Source organism: Nicotiana tabacum, chromosome 11 (assembly GCF_000715075.1).
Source record: "Nicotiana tabacum cultivar K326 chromosome 11, ASM71507v2, whole genome shotgun sequence".
Classification (NCBI taxonomy): domain Eukaryota; kingdom Viridiplantae; phylum Streptophyta; class Magnoliopsida; order Solanales; family Solanaceae; genus Nicotiana; species Nicotiana tabacum.
The window spans coordinates 81,012,101-81,027,956 of record NC_134090.1 but is presented as its reverse complement, the minus strand read 5'-3'; the positions used below and the strand labels follow the sequence as shown (position 1 = coordinate 81,027,956).

General features: G+C 38.9%; 1 protein-coding gene across 1 annotated transcript; it reads left to right on the top strand.

Moving 5' to 3' along the window:
* The first annotated feature begins 9,689 nt into the window (after window positions 1-9,689).
* LOC142165917 (serine/threonine-protein phosphatase 7 long form homolog) lies at window positions 9,690-15,565 on the top strand. The gene is made up of 4 exons (XM_075224305.1): window positions 9,690-10,015; window positions 10,130-10,226; window positions 10,316-10,501; window positions 15,383-15,565. Exons 1-4 carry the CDS (start codon window positions 9,690-9,692, stop codon window positions 15,563-15,565), a joined length of 792 nt encoding a protein of 263 aa, XP_075080406.1.
* The last annotated feature ends 291 nt before the right edge of the window (window positions 15,566-15,856 follow it).

The window sequence follows — 15,856 nt, the reverse complement described above, 5'->3', positions numbered from 1 at the left end:
CCTTCTATCCCCCACCCATTCCGAACACCCCATGGATTCAACCCTACATAACTCCACCATCAAATACCCTACTGATCACTCCACCAACACCAGCTCCCTCACCAACCAACTCACCACCTCATGCTCCCAATCCAGTAGAACCAGACCCCAACTTCCAGGCAGAACTAGAAGCAGCCCTCGTCTACAACAGGGAAACACGGCCAGTTCACTCATGTCTCGACGGCATCAGAGTCTTTGTCCAGAAGGAGGAGTACGAAAGAAAGATTTACATAAGGTGCCCCCAGAATCTCCTCAAAGCATCATTCAGGATAAGGCCCACTACCAATCCCGACGTAGGCAAATATGCCATGCTTCTACTTCCAACGTTTCTACTTCGTCCAGGGCAGTCCAGGAATCAGCGGATTAGTTTACCCAATGATAACCTTAGCCATATGAATTTTATTATCTGGAATTATAGGGGTGCACAGTCAGCAGATTTTCGAAGGAATTTCCACTCATTATTGGACTATAATAGACCATCTTTGGTTTTTCTATTGGCGACTCATTGCCAAAGCCACCAAACTGTTAAGGAGGATTTTAATTTTAATGGCTTAATTGAAGTTGCTGCTGTTGGACAATCAGGAGGGATTGCTATTTTATGGCTTTCAGATACAATCCATGTGGAACAAGTGGCCATTACCTCGCAGGAAATTCACTGTCACATATAGGTTCTCCCTTTCCCATTCATGTTCTTATTTACAGCTATCTATGCTAGCAATGATTTAGCTAATAGACAAATGTTATGGCAGAATATCATGCATGTATACGACCATTATAAAGGCCTTTGGTTATTTGGTGGGGATTTTAATGAGATATTGCATGCAAATGACAAGTTTGGTGGTTTACCTATAAATAATTCTAGAGCAAATAAATTATTAGAATGTTTAAATTATTCACAACTTACAGATTTAGGTTATAAAGCTAATCGATATACCTGGACAAATGGTAGGCATAACTGCTTTAATATACTTGAATGCATTGATCGTTTAATGGCTAATTATGATTGGATTAAACAATATCCTAATGCTCTAGTTACACATCTACCTCGTACGCATTCAAATCACTGTCCTCTAAAATTAGAGCTCCAATACTGTCCTTTACCTCGCCGAAAAGTTTTTAGGTTTGAAACAATTTGGACTACACATCCTACCTTTGTATCTGTAGTCCAACAAGCATGGCTTGATCATGTTTACCTATTACCTGCCATTGATAAATTTTACTACTATTATTATAGAGTGGAATAAATATACTTTTGGTAATCTATTTCATCAACAAAAGAAATTAATGGCACGGTTGACTGGTATTCAATCTTCAATTCATTACCCCACTAGCTCTTTCTTGCAAAATTTAGAAACTACTTTAACTGTGGAATTTAATAAAATCCTTAAACTTGAGGAGGATTTTTGGAAATTAAAGTCACGCATTGACTGGTTAAATGACGGTGATGCAAATACGAAATTTTTCCACCTCAATACTTTAAATCGTAAAAGGAATAACCGTATCACTGCACTTGAAGATCTAGGGGGAAATTGGATTACAAATCCTTATCTTGTTTGACATCATATTACTTCCTATTATCAACCTCTTTTTAGTACTCAAAAGATCAGTTCTATTCCTAATAATCATTTACATCCTTGCAATATCTTAACAATGACTGATCAAGAAGCTTTAACTAAACCATTGCCAAATAATGAAATTACTAATGCTATTAACTCTTTCAAACCACAAAAGGCACCAGGGCCAGATGGCCTTCATCCCTTATTTTATCAACAATACTGGCACATCATTAGTGACTCTGTCAAACACTTTTGTCACAAAGTTTTTTCTGAACATAAGATTGATCCTTCTATCAACACCACCTTCATTTGTTTAATTCCTAAACTTAAAACAATATCCACAATAGCTCAATTCCGATCTATTAGTCTTTGCAACACAATCTATAAAATTATTACTAAAATAATTGTCAACCGGCTCAAAACTATTTTGGATAAAATTATAAACCCAACACAATCCAGTTTCCAGAAAAATAAATGAGCAACAGATAATGCTATCATTGTACAAGAATTGATTACACCCTTTAGAAAAATGAAAGGTAGTAATCCCAACATGCTCTTGAAGTTGGACCTTGAAAAAGCCTTTGACAAATTAGAATGGTCGTTTATTTATAATACTTTGATAACCCTTAATTTCCCACTTTCTTTTATACAACTTATTATGTCTTGCATAACCACTAGTACAACTTCTATTTTAATAAATGGTAACTCTACTGACTACTTCACACCAACAAGGGAAATTCGACAAGGGGATCCTTTATCCCCTTACTTATTTATTTTATGCTTGAAAATGTTTTCTAGGAAAATCCATGCATCAATTGATTATAAGATATGGCTTCCAATATCATTGGGTAGTAAAGGGCCTCAGTTATCACACTTATTCTTTGCCGATGATATCATACTCACTTCTAAAATAACTGATCACTCATGCCAAGCCATAGTCAATACTATTGCTCATTTTACTTACCATTCGGGACAAACTATAAATTTTGATAAATCTAAAGTATTCTTCTCTAATAACTGTTCTCTACAATTAAAGCAAGCTATTAGCAAATGTTTTAAGATGAATGAAGGGAAGCATTTTGGCAAATACTTGGGCTTTTCCATTTTTAATAAGAAACCCTCAAAGCACGATTATCAATTTCTTCTAGATAATTTTAAGAATAAATTAGCAGGATGGAAAACTCACTTCTTATCGAAAGCAAGCAGGATTACCCTAATTTGTTCTGCTTTAAACCAGCTTCCAAATCATATTATGCAAAACTCCCTACTTATATTATCTCTTCTCTCAACCGTTATCAGCGGAACTTCCTCTGGGGAACAACTTTAGACAAGAGAAAAATTCATCTTGTAAAATGGGCAACCATTACACAACCCCTTACACAAGAAGGGCTAGGAATACAAAACCTATCTACCAAAAATCAGGCATTACATGCAAGCCTTGCCTGTAGATTATTTAATAACCCTACTCAACTCTGGGCACATGTTTTACTTCATAATTATATACGCCCTTCACACTTGATTAAAAAACAAGTCTCTCGAACTTGGTGTAACATAATACATGGCTGGTCATTTTGTGCTTTAGGTTATAAATGGAACCTGGCAACAGGACATCATGTTAATTTCTGGAAGGATCCTTGGATTAAAAATAATACTTTCCTTTGAAATTGCGTCTCTGGTCCCTTGCCTCAATTTGAGATTAACAAAACAGTTTCAAAATATTATTATGATCATCAATGACATCTTAATAAATTACCTTTTTGCTTACCTCCCCATTTACAGAATGACATCACTAATATATGCATGTCATTTGCCCCTATAACTTATGATCAACTACTTTGGGCTGTAACACATGATGGCATATTTTCAGTAAAATCCATGTACAATTCCATCCATAATAATGAGACTCATATAACTATTGTTTCCCCTATTGATTTTAAATGGATTTGGCAGTTGCATGTTTCCCCAAAAATTTCTTTTTATGGTTACTATGTCATGATCGCCTTCCCACCAATGACTATCTTATGTGCCTAGGTATTCTAAACTCTTCTACTTGTTTACAGTGCCATATGACTCCTGAAACTTCACAGCATATTTTCTTAGAATGCCATGTAGCTGTACAACTGTGGGCTCAATTTAAGATGTCACCTAGTAATACATACTCACCAGTAACTACTATTCATTGGTTACATCTTTTTATAAATCAACAGTCAACTTACTAATACCATACTCTTACTAATACCACTCTTATACCATTTGCCCTTTGAGAGCTTTGGCTTATCCGGAATAAAAATACCATAGAGCATAAGAACACACTTTTGGATACAACTGTTCTTCTCCATAAGGCAGCAGAATTTTATTACCTCACAAATCCCATTAAGAATAACTGTGCCAAAATACCTCTTTACATCAAATGGCACCCTCCAAATAATTTCTCTTACAAGCTTAACATTGACGGCTCATGCTCTCATCAGCATAATAACTATAGTATTGGTGGTATTTTTCATAATCATCTAGGACACTAGATTATCGGATTTGTAGGGAAGGCAATACCTGGGCCACCTATCCAGACAGCACTGCTTGCTTTGCTCATGGGCTTAAAAATTATTGTGCAAAAGAAACTCATACCTCTCACTATTGAGATAGATGCACAAGCCTTACTAGGTATGTTTCATGACAATAAAATATACTAACATACTTAATGATTACAGGTTACTACTCAGACAGCTGGATAGCCCCCCTCTACTCAACATCTACAGGGAGCAAAATAGTGTGGCTGACTGCTTGGCCAACTATGGAGCTCAACATGCAACGAAAAGCTGTATACTTTTTGAAAATTCACCACCTTTTTCTACAACCTACCATGAACAAGATCAAGCAGGGATGCTTAGAAGAAGAATGGTTAAAGATCAGTCTGTTATGTGTAATACTAGCTCTATGTCTACTTCTGTACTTAGTAACTCTAGTAACGTCCTTAGTAACTCTAGTAGTGTTGGTTCCTATGCAGGGATAGTAGTACTTTCTACTCCTACTGTAAATATGATATCTCTCAGGCATCTTGTAAACGGCTCTCTTATACGAGCTTAGCTATAATATAAGTATCTTTTTTCACCAAAAAAAAAGTTATGAAGAGCATCTTGAGATATCTGAAAAGTACTCAAAATTTGGTTCTTTGGTATCTATCATATAGTAATTTTGAATTGGTGATATATGCAGCTGCTTATTATGCTGGTTATCTGGTGGACATGAAGAGCACATCTAGAATGGGTCACTTCCTAGGTTTGTGTTTGATCTCTTGAGCATAAAAGAAGCAAAATTCTGTTTCTTTGTCAATGGCTGAACTAAGTATGTTGTTGCTGCATCGTGTTGTGCACATTTTTTGTAGATCAAATAGTAGTTAGATTACTATGGTATGGTCATTGAATGAGTTCTAATATTTGTGATAATACAAGTACTGTGAATATGGAAAAGAACCCGATTCTTCATAAGAGAATAAAATATATCGCTATTAGGTACCACTTATTTAACAATAATATAGAGAAATGATACTTCTCTATGGACTTTTACAATACTGAAGAGCAGATGGAGGATATGTTTAATGAAGCTTTGAGTAGGGATCACTATTTGAGTAACCGCTAGAAGCTTGATTTCATCAAGCTGAACTAAGAATATACTTGATTTTTGTAATGATTTGTTATGTTAAGTTATTGTGTCTAAATATAAAAAAAATCTAAATTAGTTTTTGTAATGACCCGGCCGGTCGTTTTAAAAATTAATGCCCCGATCGCTTATTAACTGCCTTTCCCGTATTTGTTTCTGCTATTTTGATTTGCCGGGATGCTTGGTTTTGAGTTTCAGAGAGTTTTGGGACACTCAGTCCCTAAATGAGAGCTTAAGTTTTGGAAATTTGACCGTAGTCGGAACAGTGTAAAGACGACCTCGGAATAGAATTCCGATGGTTCCGTTAGCTCCGTTGGGTAATTTCGGGTTTAGGAGCGTGTTCGGATTGTGTTTTGAAGGTCCGTAGCTAATTTAGGCTTGAAATACCGAAAGTTGAATTTTTGAAGTTTCCGGTTCAATAGTGAGATTTTGATCTGAGGGTCGGAATGGAATTCCAGAAGCTGGAGTAGCTCCGTAGTGTTGAATGTGACGTGTGTGCAAAATTTCAGGTCATTCGGACAAGGTTTGATAGATTTTTTGATCGAAAGCATATTTTAAGAGTTTTTTATGTTCGTAGGCTTGAACTCTATGCTAATTGGTTGATCCGATGTTGTTTGAGTTATTGTGGAGATTTGTATAAGTTTGGACAGTGGTATATGACTTGTTTGTATTTTTGGTTGAGGTCCAGGGGTTTGGGATGATTTCGGGTGGTTAACAGGAAGTTTGCATCTGAAGTTCTTTAGGCTGCTATCATAACCGAATCTACGGTTGAGAGGCCATAGATCCGACTCCCGCAGATGCGGAATTAACCCACAGATGCGGCCTGCTGAGGAAAAAGCAGGGAACCGTAGAAGTGGGTGATGTACCGCACCTGCGTGACCGCAGATGCAGATTCTTGGTCGCAGGTGCGACGAAGGGGTTTTAAGTGGAAATCGTAGGAGTGGTCCCCTTGACCGCATATGCGGATTTGCTGGGCAAAAAATCAGAGTTTCGAGGGTTTAGTTTCAAAAAGTTAGAAATTGATTTGGGAGCTCGGGATTGGCAATTTTGAGAGAGATTTTCACCTGGGTATTTTGGGTAAGCAATTCTTACTCGATTTTGATTGTTTTCCACAAATCTATGCTTAAATTTATCCTTTAAATTCGAATTTGGGGTGGAAAAATTGGAGAAAAGTTGAAAAAGTTCTTAGACCAAATAATTGAGTTTGGATCACGATTTTGATGTCGGATTGGGATAATTTTGATATAAATGAACTCGTGAGAGTATGAGGATTCTGAAAATATAAATTACCCGATTTTGAGACGTGGGCCCGGAGGGCGTTTTGGTCATTTAACCTAATTTCGCGTATAAGCTTAGAATTTATTTGTAGAATTAGTTACTTGAAGTGTTATTTACATTATGCAATTGGATTGAATAGATTCGGGCCATTTTGAGTCGAGTACTCATGGCAAGAGCGTGGTTTCGGACTGACTTTGATCCGGTTCGAGGTAAGTGGCTTGCCTAACCTTGTGTGGGGGACATTCCTCTTAGGATTTAGTATTATTTATAATTGAAATGCCTTGTATGTGAGGTGACAGAGTGCATACTTTTGCTAATTGTGGAAAATCTGGTTTCCATTAAGTAATTACTAGTATGTTTCTTTTCCTATTTATACTACTTGCAATTTAAGCCTGTTGTTAGCTTAGGAAAGCATGTCTTATTGACTTAATTGCCTTACTTGCTCAAACTGCCTTATTTGGATTACGTGCAGCATGCTAGGTTAGAAATATCTATTTTACCTTGGTATGGAACTTGAATTGAACTGTGTACTCTTCTTGTTGTTGCTGTGTATTTACTTTGGGACTACGGGACGGTATCCCGGGATATTCCCCTGTATGTTTAATTTGGGACTACGGAATGGTATTCCGGGAAATCCCCCTACACATTTACATTGGATCTACGGGACTGCACCCGGTAGATTCCCCCTGTACCGAGTATTTACATTTGGGACTACGGATCGGTATTCCGGGAGATCCCCTCGCATTATGAGTTGGACTACGGGACGGTATCCCGAGAGATCCACCGGATATTTATATTTGGGACTACAGGACGGTATCCTGGGAGATCCTCGGTTGTTATCTTTGTGCTGAGCTGTATTTCTTTCTATGTTTACTTTGCCTTTGTAGTAGTTGTTGCTGTCCTTTATATCATGTGTTACTTTTACTGTTATACTTATTTATACTGTTTTGTTCTACACTGTTGAAGCTTATATTTTATTTAACCTCAGTAGGGCCCTGACCTTCCTCGTCACTACCCGACCGAGGTTAGGCTTGACACTTACTGAGTGTCGTTGTCGTGTACTCATGCCCTTACTGCACATGTTTTTCATGTGCAGATCCAGGTACCTTCACTCAGACTTACCACGCTTGAGACGAGGCGCTTGTAGAGACTCAGAGGTATATCTGCCGCGTCCGCAGATCGAAGAGTTCCTTTCTACTCTCCCTTTTGTTTTAGCCCTTCTGTACTTTTGTTTCTTTGTTAGATATTTTGGAGTTAGATGCTTGTAGATACTCAAAGGCTTGTGATCATGAGATTCTGGGTTTTGGGAAAAGTTATTAGTTCAAGAGTTGTTATTGTGTATGCTGAGCAACATTTTAAACACTGTTTTATTTCATTATTTCAGTATTTAATTATCTCTTCCGCAATTATTGTTTATATTCCGCTTTGTTAGGCTTATCTACTCGTAGAGACTAGGTGCCATTACGATGGTTCACGGAGGGCAAACCGGGGTTGTGACAGTCTTATATTTTAACAGGTATGCAAGCATGATATGGTCAAGTATCTTAGACAAGTTCTCATAATATTATCCTTATTCTTAGGGGATACTCTACCACAATTCGAGTGGCCCCACCCGACACACAAAAAGTGAAGATTGTAGGTCCCGCATACAACCCAAACCTTCGATTGTTGTGGTTTCCTCGTTTCGGCTCAAAATTTTAATTTTCCGACTTTTCTGAAAACATATATCGAGGTATTCCGATTTAGTTTATGTCAAAACTCGTATAATAATGCATATTAGTTGTCTTGAATGTGTTACCACGTTGTTTTGTGTTTTGTTTGTGATTAAATTTGTATATTATTTTTATCCGAATTAAATTATTACTATTTAAAAAAAATAGTTAAAAGTTGAGAAATAATTTTTCTTGTTAATAAACATGTCCATAAATTTCTTTTATTGTTTTATATGTAATTTTGTGAATGTTATTTTATTAAAATATGTTTGTTGGTTTTATTTAGCTTAGATTATTTATTTGCATAAAGAATAATGCCCTTATAGCATAGTAAAATATAGAGCCTTATAACATAGTTAAATATAGAGCCTTTTAGCGTAGTAAAATACAGAGCCTTTTAGCGTAGAATCTCTGTAGTTTAAGTATCTACTAACTACAAACTCTATCCAACTACTTTACAAAAATTAATTATTTAATTTATAAAACAAACACACAGAACTAACAAATTAATATATGCTGTCAAATTAAATATCGAGCATGGAACTCATAGATATACACTCTGTCCAATTAAAAATTAATTATTTAATTTATAAAACTAACAAAATTCTAAAAATATTGAAATTGACACATAGGAATTCAGGATAGTATGGTGCTACTGGGCCTCAAATATTGGGCTTGGAACCCATAGATATTTACTTTGTCCAATTAAATAATTAAATATTAATTATTATAACATAAACAAAATTCTAAAAATATTAGAATTGACACGCATAAGAATTTAGGATAGCTTGATGGTACTGGGCCTAAAATATCGAGCCTGGAATCCATAGATATATACTCTGTCCAATTAAATAATTAAATATTTAATTTATAAAACTAACAGAATTCTAAAAATATTGAAATTGACACACATAAGAATTTAGGATAGCTTGTGCTACTGGGCCTCAAATATCGAGCCTGGAACCCATAAATATATACTCTGTCCAATTAAATAATTAAATACTTAATTTATAAAAAAAACAAAATTCTAAAAATATTGAAATTGACAAACATAAGAATTCAGGATAGCTTGGTGCTACTGGGCCTCAAATATCGAGCATGGAACCCATAGATATATAGTCTGTCCAATAAAAAATTTAAATATTAATTATTATAACACAAACACACAATTAATATTGTTTAATTTACAGTAGACGACATGGACGTGCTGACTGTGCATCCTGGACCTTTCTAGGATGAGATATTAGTGTTACAGGGCGATCATAGGTCTGCCTACGTATGGGAGGGAGAGCTAGTGGAGCAGACTCTCCGCGCCAGGAGAGTGGACGACGTGTGGGACTTTATGAGGTAGAGAATTTTCCATCCCCCCGTAGTCCAGCGCCTGCATGATACAGACTTCTATAGGATTTTTGAGATTGGGAGGTTGCAGCTCGACTGGTCTCTGATCATGGCATTGATAGAGCGGTGGCAACCGGAGACACACACTTTCCACCTGCCCATTGGCGAGGCCACCATCACGCTTCAGGATGTTCAGGTTTTATATGGGCTGCCTGCTGATGGACTGGCCGTTGCACTGCCTCAGTATATGAGATCTATGATGCGTGCCCAGTATTTGGACTTGCTGCAACAGTTCATTGGTTTCAGGCCACATGGTGAGGCTGCAGCTTCAGGGGGCAGTCACATTTCTGTGACAGCTATTAGGCAACATTTGGAGGTATTGCACCCTGACATCACCGGCGAGATAGATGATCTACATATTCACCGGTACACGAGGTTGGCGCTGATCCTTCTTTTTGGGTGTTTCTTGTTCCCGAACACTTCGGAAAATCTAGTGAGTATGCGATTTCTACATCATCTTCATCAGCTAGATGAGTTACCCCAGTACAGCTGGGGTGCTGCTGTTCTCACTTACTTGTACAAGAGTATGTGCCGAGCTAGCATGGGCACCCAGAGCGACGTATGTGGTTTTCTGCCGCTTCTACAGGTGACAACATATTCGAATACTCTCTTCATTGCTTCCAATTCTATATAGTCAAAATGACTCTTAAATTTTACGTCAACCTTGTATGTTAGGTTTGGGTCTGGGAGAGGTTCCTACCGTTGCAGCCAGCTCTACCACCATTACCTCCAGATGTAGCACCTCCGTTTCTCCCTCTAGCTAGGAGGTGGGTTCTCCGGCGTGGAAATTACCGAGCCATTGATGCTCATCATAATCTCCCCCTTTTCAGGGATGTGTTGGATATGCTGGAGGCCTCACAAGTAAAAATGTACCTAAACTTGTTATAAATTCACTTGTGTTGCACATACTCACTTTTATGTGCCTCGATATTGTGGAGCATCATGTCACAGAGCGGGTACTTCTCCAGTTTGACCATCTACAGACTATACCGAGGGAGCCTACATGGGAGGCTACACATTATCAGCGGGATGATCGTTCGAGGGCGGACGATGCATTTGTAGAATGGCTAGAGGCGCAGGTCCATACTTGGGACCAGTAAGAGGGCCTGATTCCGTCCCCACCTTCACAGATCCAGGAAGCGACTACTGAGATTTATGCATCCTGGTACTGCCGCATTATCCGACTGATGATCGGGAACCCCGTTCATCAAGCTGGCGGTCGGTACAGACCATACGCCGGAGGCACGAGGCACTGGTATGTTTTTTTGGAACCCATACTTATAACTGTGATATAACGTTCTATAATTAATATTTAAATGTTATGCATGCTATTGGTCATCATTTATTCTACCGACTGGGACGGCACATGCAGCAGCATGCCGACAATCCTGCAGTCACTGAGTATGGCCGATAGGTGGTAGAGCTGGCTCTTCGGACACTGCAACAAACCAGAGAGGATGAGAGGTTAGATCATGCTGTTGAGTATGTGGCGCTAGAGCAACACCATCGGGGTAGGCCTGTCGCACGTCCGAGGGGACGGGCACGAGCTAGGGTTGCCCCATGAGGCAGGGCTATCCCACGAGGCAGGGTTGCCCCACGGGGTCGTGGGGGACGATGAGGAGGTGGTCCCCAGCAAGGGGGAGTTGAGGCACCTGTTGAGGAACCTGATGAGGATCTTTGAGATGATCAGCCTGGTAACATCTCTCAGCAAGACAAGCCTTCCAGCAGCATGCCGTTGTACAGCCTTGTAACGACCCGATCAGTCGTTTTGAGCTCCGGCACGTCATTCAACAATTTGAGGCCATGAGCAGCTTCATCTCAGGTATATTGACTTGTATGTATGGTCAGAATTAAAATTCAGGGAGTTTGGAGTCAAATCTAAATGAAAATTCTCATTTTGAAAGCTTAAAATTGAAGAAATGAACTAGGATTGGAATTTTGAGTAAACGACCTCGGAATTGGGATCCGAAGGTTCCAGCAGGTTCGTATGATGATTTCGGACTTGGGCGTATGCCCGGATCGAGTTTTGGATAACCCGGGAGCGTTTTGGCGCCTATTGTGGAAGATAGCATTTTAGAAAAAATTGCATCAGTTTGGCTTAAAATGCATTTTAGTGTTATTGATGTCTGTTTGGAATTCCGAGACTGGGAGTAGCTCCGTATGGTGATTCTGGATTTGGGAGCGCGATCGGAAGTGAATTCGGAGGTCCGTAGGTCATTTTGGAGCCGTTTGGCTAAATATAGAAATTTGAAGGTTTTTGAGAAAATTCGACTGGAAGTGGAAATTTTGATATCGGGGTCGGAATGCGATTCCGAAAGTTGGGGCAAGTCCGTAATGTCGAATGTGACTTGTGTACAAAATTTGAAGTCATTCCTGAATGATTTTGGTAAGGTTTGAGACACTTAGTCTCTTTTAAGGAAGCTTAAGTTGGAAAAGTCAACCGGATATTGACTTATGTGTTAGAGCGCTTGAAATGTGAATTTTATGGTTCGGATAGCTTTGTTAGGTGATTTGGGACTTAGAGTGTGTCCGGAATATTTTTGTGATGACCGGTGTAGAATTAAGCTTGAATCGGCAAAGTTAGTATTTTGGCGAATTCCGGTTGATAGGTAAGATTTTGATCCGAGGCTCGGAATGGAATTCTGAGAGTTTCTGTAGCTTCGTTATGTCATTTTGGACTTGTCTGCAAAATTTGAGATCATTCGGACTGGTTTTGACGTGTTTCGACATCGGATGTGAAAATTAGAAGTTTCAAAGTTCATAGGCTTGAATCCGAGGTGAATTTAGTATTTTTGCATTGTTTTTGGTGATTCGAAGAAACAACTAAGTTTGTGTCATATTATGGGACTTGTTAGTATTCTTTGTTGGGATCCCATGAGGCTCGGACAAATTTTGGAAGAGTTTTTGGAAGATTTTTGCCGTTTTGAGCATAAATGTAATGATCTAAAGGTTCATTTTTAGTTCTAGAGATCCAAATTTGATTCCGAGACTTTCAGAATTTTGATAATGAATTATAGGACTAATCTGGAAATTTTGGTCTAATTTCATCAAGTCGCGATTGGGTTTTTGACGCGAAATATTAGTAATTGTTTAACGAGCAAAATGGATATCGCACTGGGCAAATGAGCTCCGAATTTAGTTTCGATTTAAGAGTTGTGTTCGTATTATTATTTGTGACTCATAGGAACAAGAATCGTCTAATTTCGAGTTCGTATGAAGGAGTTAGAGCCTTTTTAGCGACCAGATTAGCACCTTTAGCGACCAGATTAGCACCTCTAGCGACCAGATTAGCACCTCTAGCGACCAGATTTGGGTCTTTAGCGACCAGATTTGCTTATTAAAAGCTGCTGCGTTTCTGCTCGTTTTTTTTTACCTATTTTCTTGCGAAATAACACGGTTTGGGGCGATTTTTGAGCAAGAAATCATGAGAAATCTTGAGGTAAGTCACTTGTGATTATTTCTACTCCATAATATTGAATTATCATCGAATAATCTGACTAGATTACATGTTTTTGAGGTGTAAATTGGGGATTTTGGACCTAGGGATTTGAAAATAAGATTTGAAGATTTGAGGGGTCATTTGAACTCCGATTTTGGTAAATTTTATATGTACGGACTCGTGGAGAGACGACAAATCCGGTGATGTGACTTTCATAATTTTTCGAGAAGCGGGCCCGGGTCTCGGGTTTTGCGAATTTCGTGAATTTCGATATTTTTCGAGTCTTTTCAATTGGGTTATATTCCCTTAGCCTATTGTAATGTATTCGTTGTGGTTTTGACCAGATTCGACGCGCGAAAAGGTAAATTCGAGAGGCAAGGGCATAGCGGAGTAGACGTTGGACCGTCTTGAGGTGAGTAATGATTTTAAATGATGCACTGAGGGTTTGAAACCCCGGATTGCACAACATACTGCTATGTTGAGATGAGACACGCGTTGTATGACGAGCGCGGGGTCATTTACTATTGGGGATTGTAACTTGGTCCATCTCAGTTGATATTTTTACCGCGTAATTGATAAAGATTTATTGTTTTTCACTATGATTGGGATTATTGCCATATTTGGGCTTCGTGCCAATTATCTGAAATCTTTTGTGAATTTACATCACTATTTTCCTCACGAATTGAGATATTATTTGAACTCAGTCCAATTGAATTATATTATTTTGTGAACTCAGCTACATTTATACTCAACTCGAGATTTAATGATATTTATAATGCTGTTGAGCTGAGCACTATTGTTTTACTGATGCCCAAGAGGCTTATGATTATTTTCTGGACTGATTGAGGCCGAGGGCCATACGTGAGGATATGTTGAGTGATGTGAGGAGGCTTTCAAGCCTCGAGTGTTATATGAGGAGGCTTTCAGTCCTCGTGTGTGATGTGTGAAGGCTTTCAGGCCTATTGATATTGCGCTTGGGCTATAGGAGCCCCTCCGGAGTCTGTACACACCCCCAGTGAGCGCAGGGTACCCAGGTGAGTTGGGAGTGGGCCCGAGAGGCCGTTGCTTGTGTGTGGTGAGTTGCGAGTGAGCCCGAGGGGCTGATGTTGTGTGCTGGTGAGTTGGGAGTGAGCCCGAGGGGCTGATGTTGTGTGCTGGTGAGTTGGGAGTGAGCCCGAGGGGATGATGTTGTGTGCTGGTGAGTTGGGAGTGAGCCCGAGGGGCTGATACTATACTGAGATTTACATATTGAGCCCGAGGGGCAAGCTTTTGATTTATCCTTACTGTGGAAATTATTTGTCTTTACTGTTTTAAAAGAAGAATTATCTGATACTCACTGTTTTACTGTATAACTGATTTTACTACTTAGGATAGCGCTATATTTTGCCGTTATGAGATTTCATGTTTTCAGTCGTTATTTATTTTTATTACTCACTGGGTCGGGGTACTCACATTACTCCCTGCACCATGTGTGCAGATACAGGCAGAGCTGAGTTCGCTCCTGAGCGCTGATTTTTTCCAGGCCAGGCGGTGACTAGGAGTAACGAGGCAGCTGTTGACGTCCATAGCCCCGTTTTCTCCCTTATCTTTGTTATTTATGATAATTCCAGACTTTGTAAAATATTAGTAAACTCTGTAGTAGCTCATGACTTGTGACACCCCGATTTCGGGCTGAGTTGGGATGATTTTCCTTGTTCTATCATGTTTATTTCGCATTTAAGATTATATTGCTCACGATTTAGACTTATTCCTGCTAAGTAATTTTAAAGAGATGTACTGTTTTGTTGATTGGCTGGCCTTGTCCTCACGAGAGGAGCCATCACGACCGGGTTGGGATTTTGGGTCGTGACAAGCCTTCAGCTGGAGCTGCCAATATCGCAGGTCACCTCATGAGATCCATTGTTGATCACAGGTACATTCGACGGAGATGTAGACCAGTTCTTTTCAGGCCCATCTACCGCAGCCGAGGATCCGGCGACCCGAGACGTGGATAGTGGGTGCAGGTTGAGTTTTGGCTCATCCCCGATAGTTGCGGTGGATCTATCACAGACGTAGGTATGTCTGTATTACTGTTAAATTTTAATTTATTTTTTTCCTTAATGATTTGCCATAAATTAATTTTTAATATTCTTATTAAGGCTTCGTCTCAACCCATCACGGAGCCCACTTTATGCGATGATGAGGACACCACATATGCTTATATTTAGGACCCCTACGAGACCATGGTAAGAAAATGTTTTTGACTTAACACGTACATTACTAATATACATTTTCATATACTAAGCTTAGTAATTGTTTTGTAGGTTGCTGATGGACCGACGACCCCTTCTACCGATCCTGCCAGCTCTACTGACGATGATCCTACAACGTATCCTTATATAAAGAGGCGACATGATGAGGATGATCGTGATAGTGTACCCAGGCGACAGGGGATGCGCCTTAGGCCAGTGGCTGCATTGAAGCACACAGGTTGTGGGACACATTGATTTATTTTTTTGTATTTTATGTAAATAATACATTATGTAAATAATGGAAAGAATTTTATTTTGACAACAATTTTATTTTAACATAATTTGAACAACAATTTTATTTTAACTCTACAACACAAACACAAACATAGCAAACCTAACATAACATAAATTCAGTACAACTAGTGAAAACACATGACACGAGAAACAAAAAGATACACTACTACGCTCAACATGTACATATCATTGTTTAGTCACGACCGCGTAGTATTCTCTGCTCCAATCACTTAAATTTGCCTTCCAGTTTAT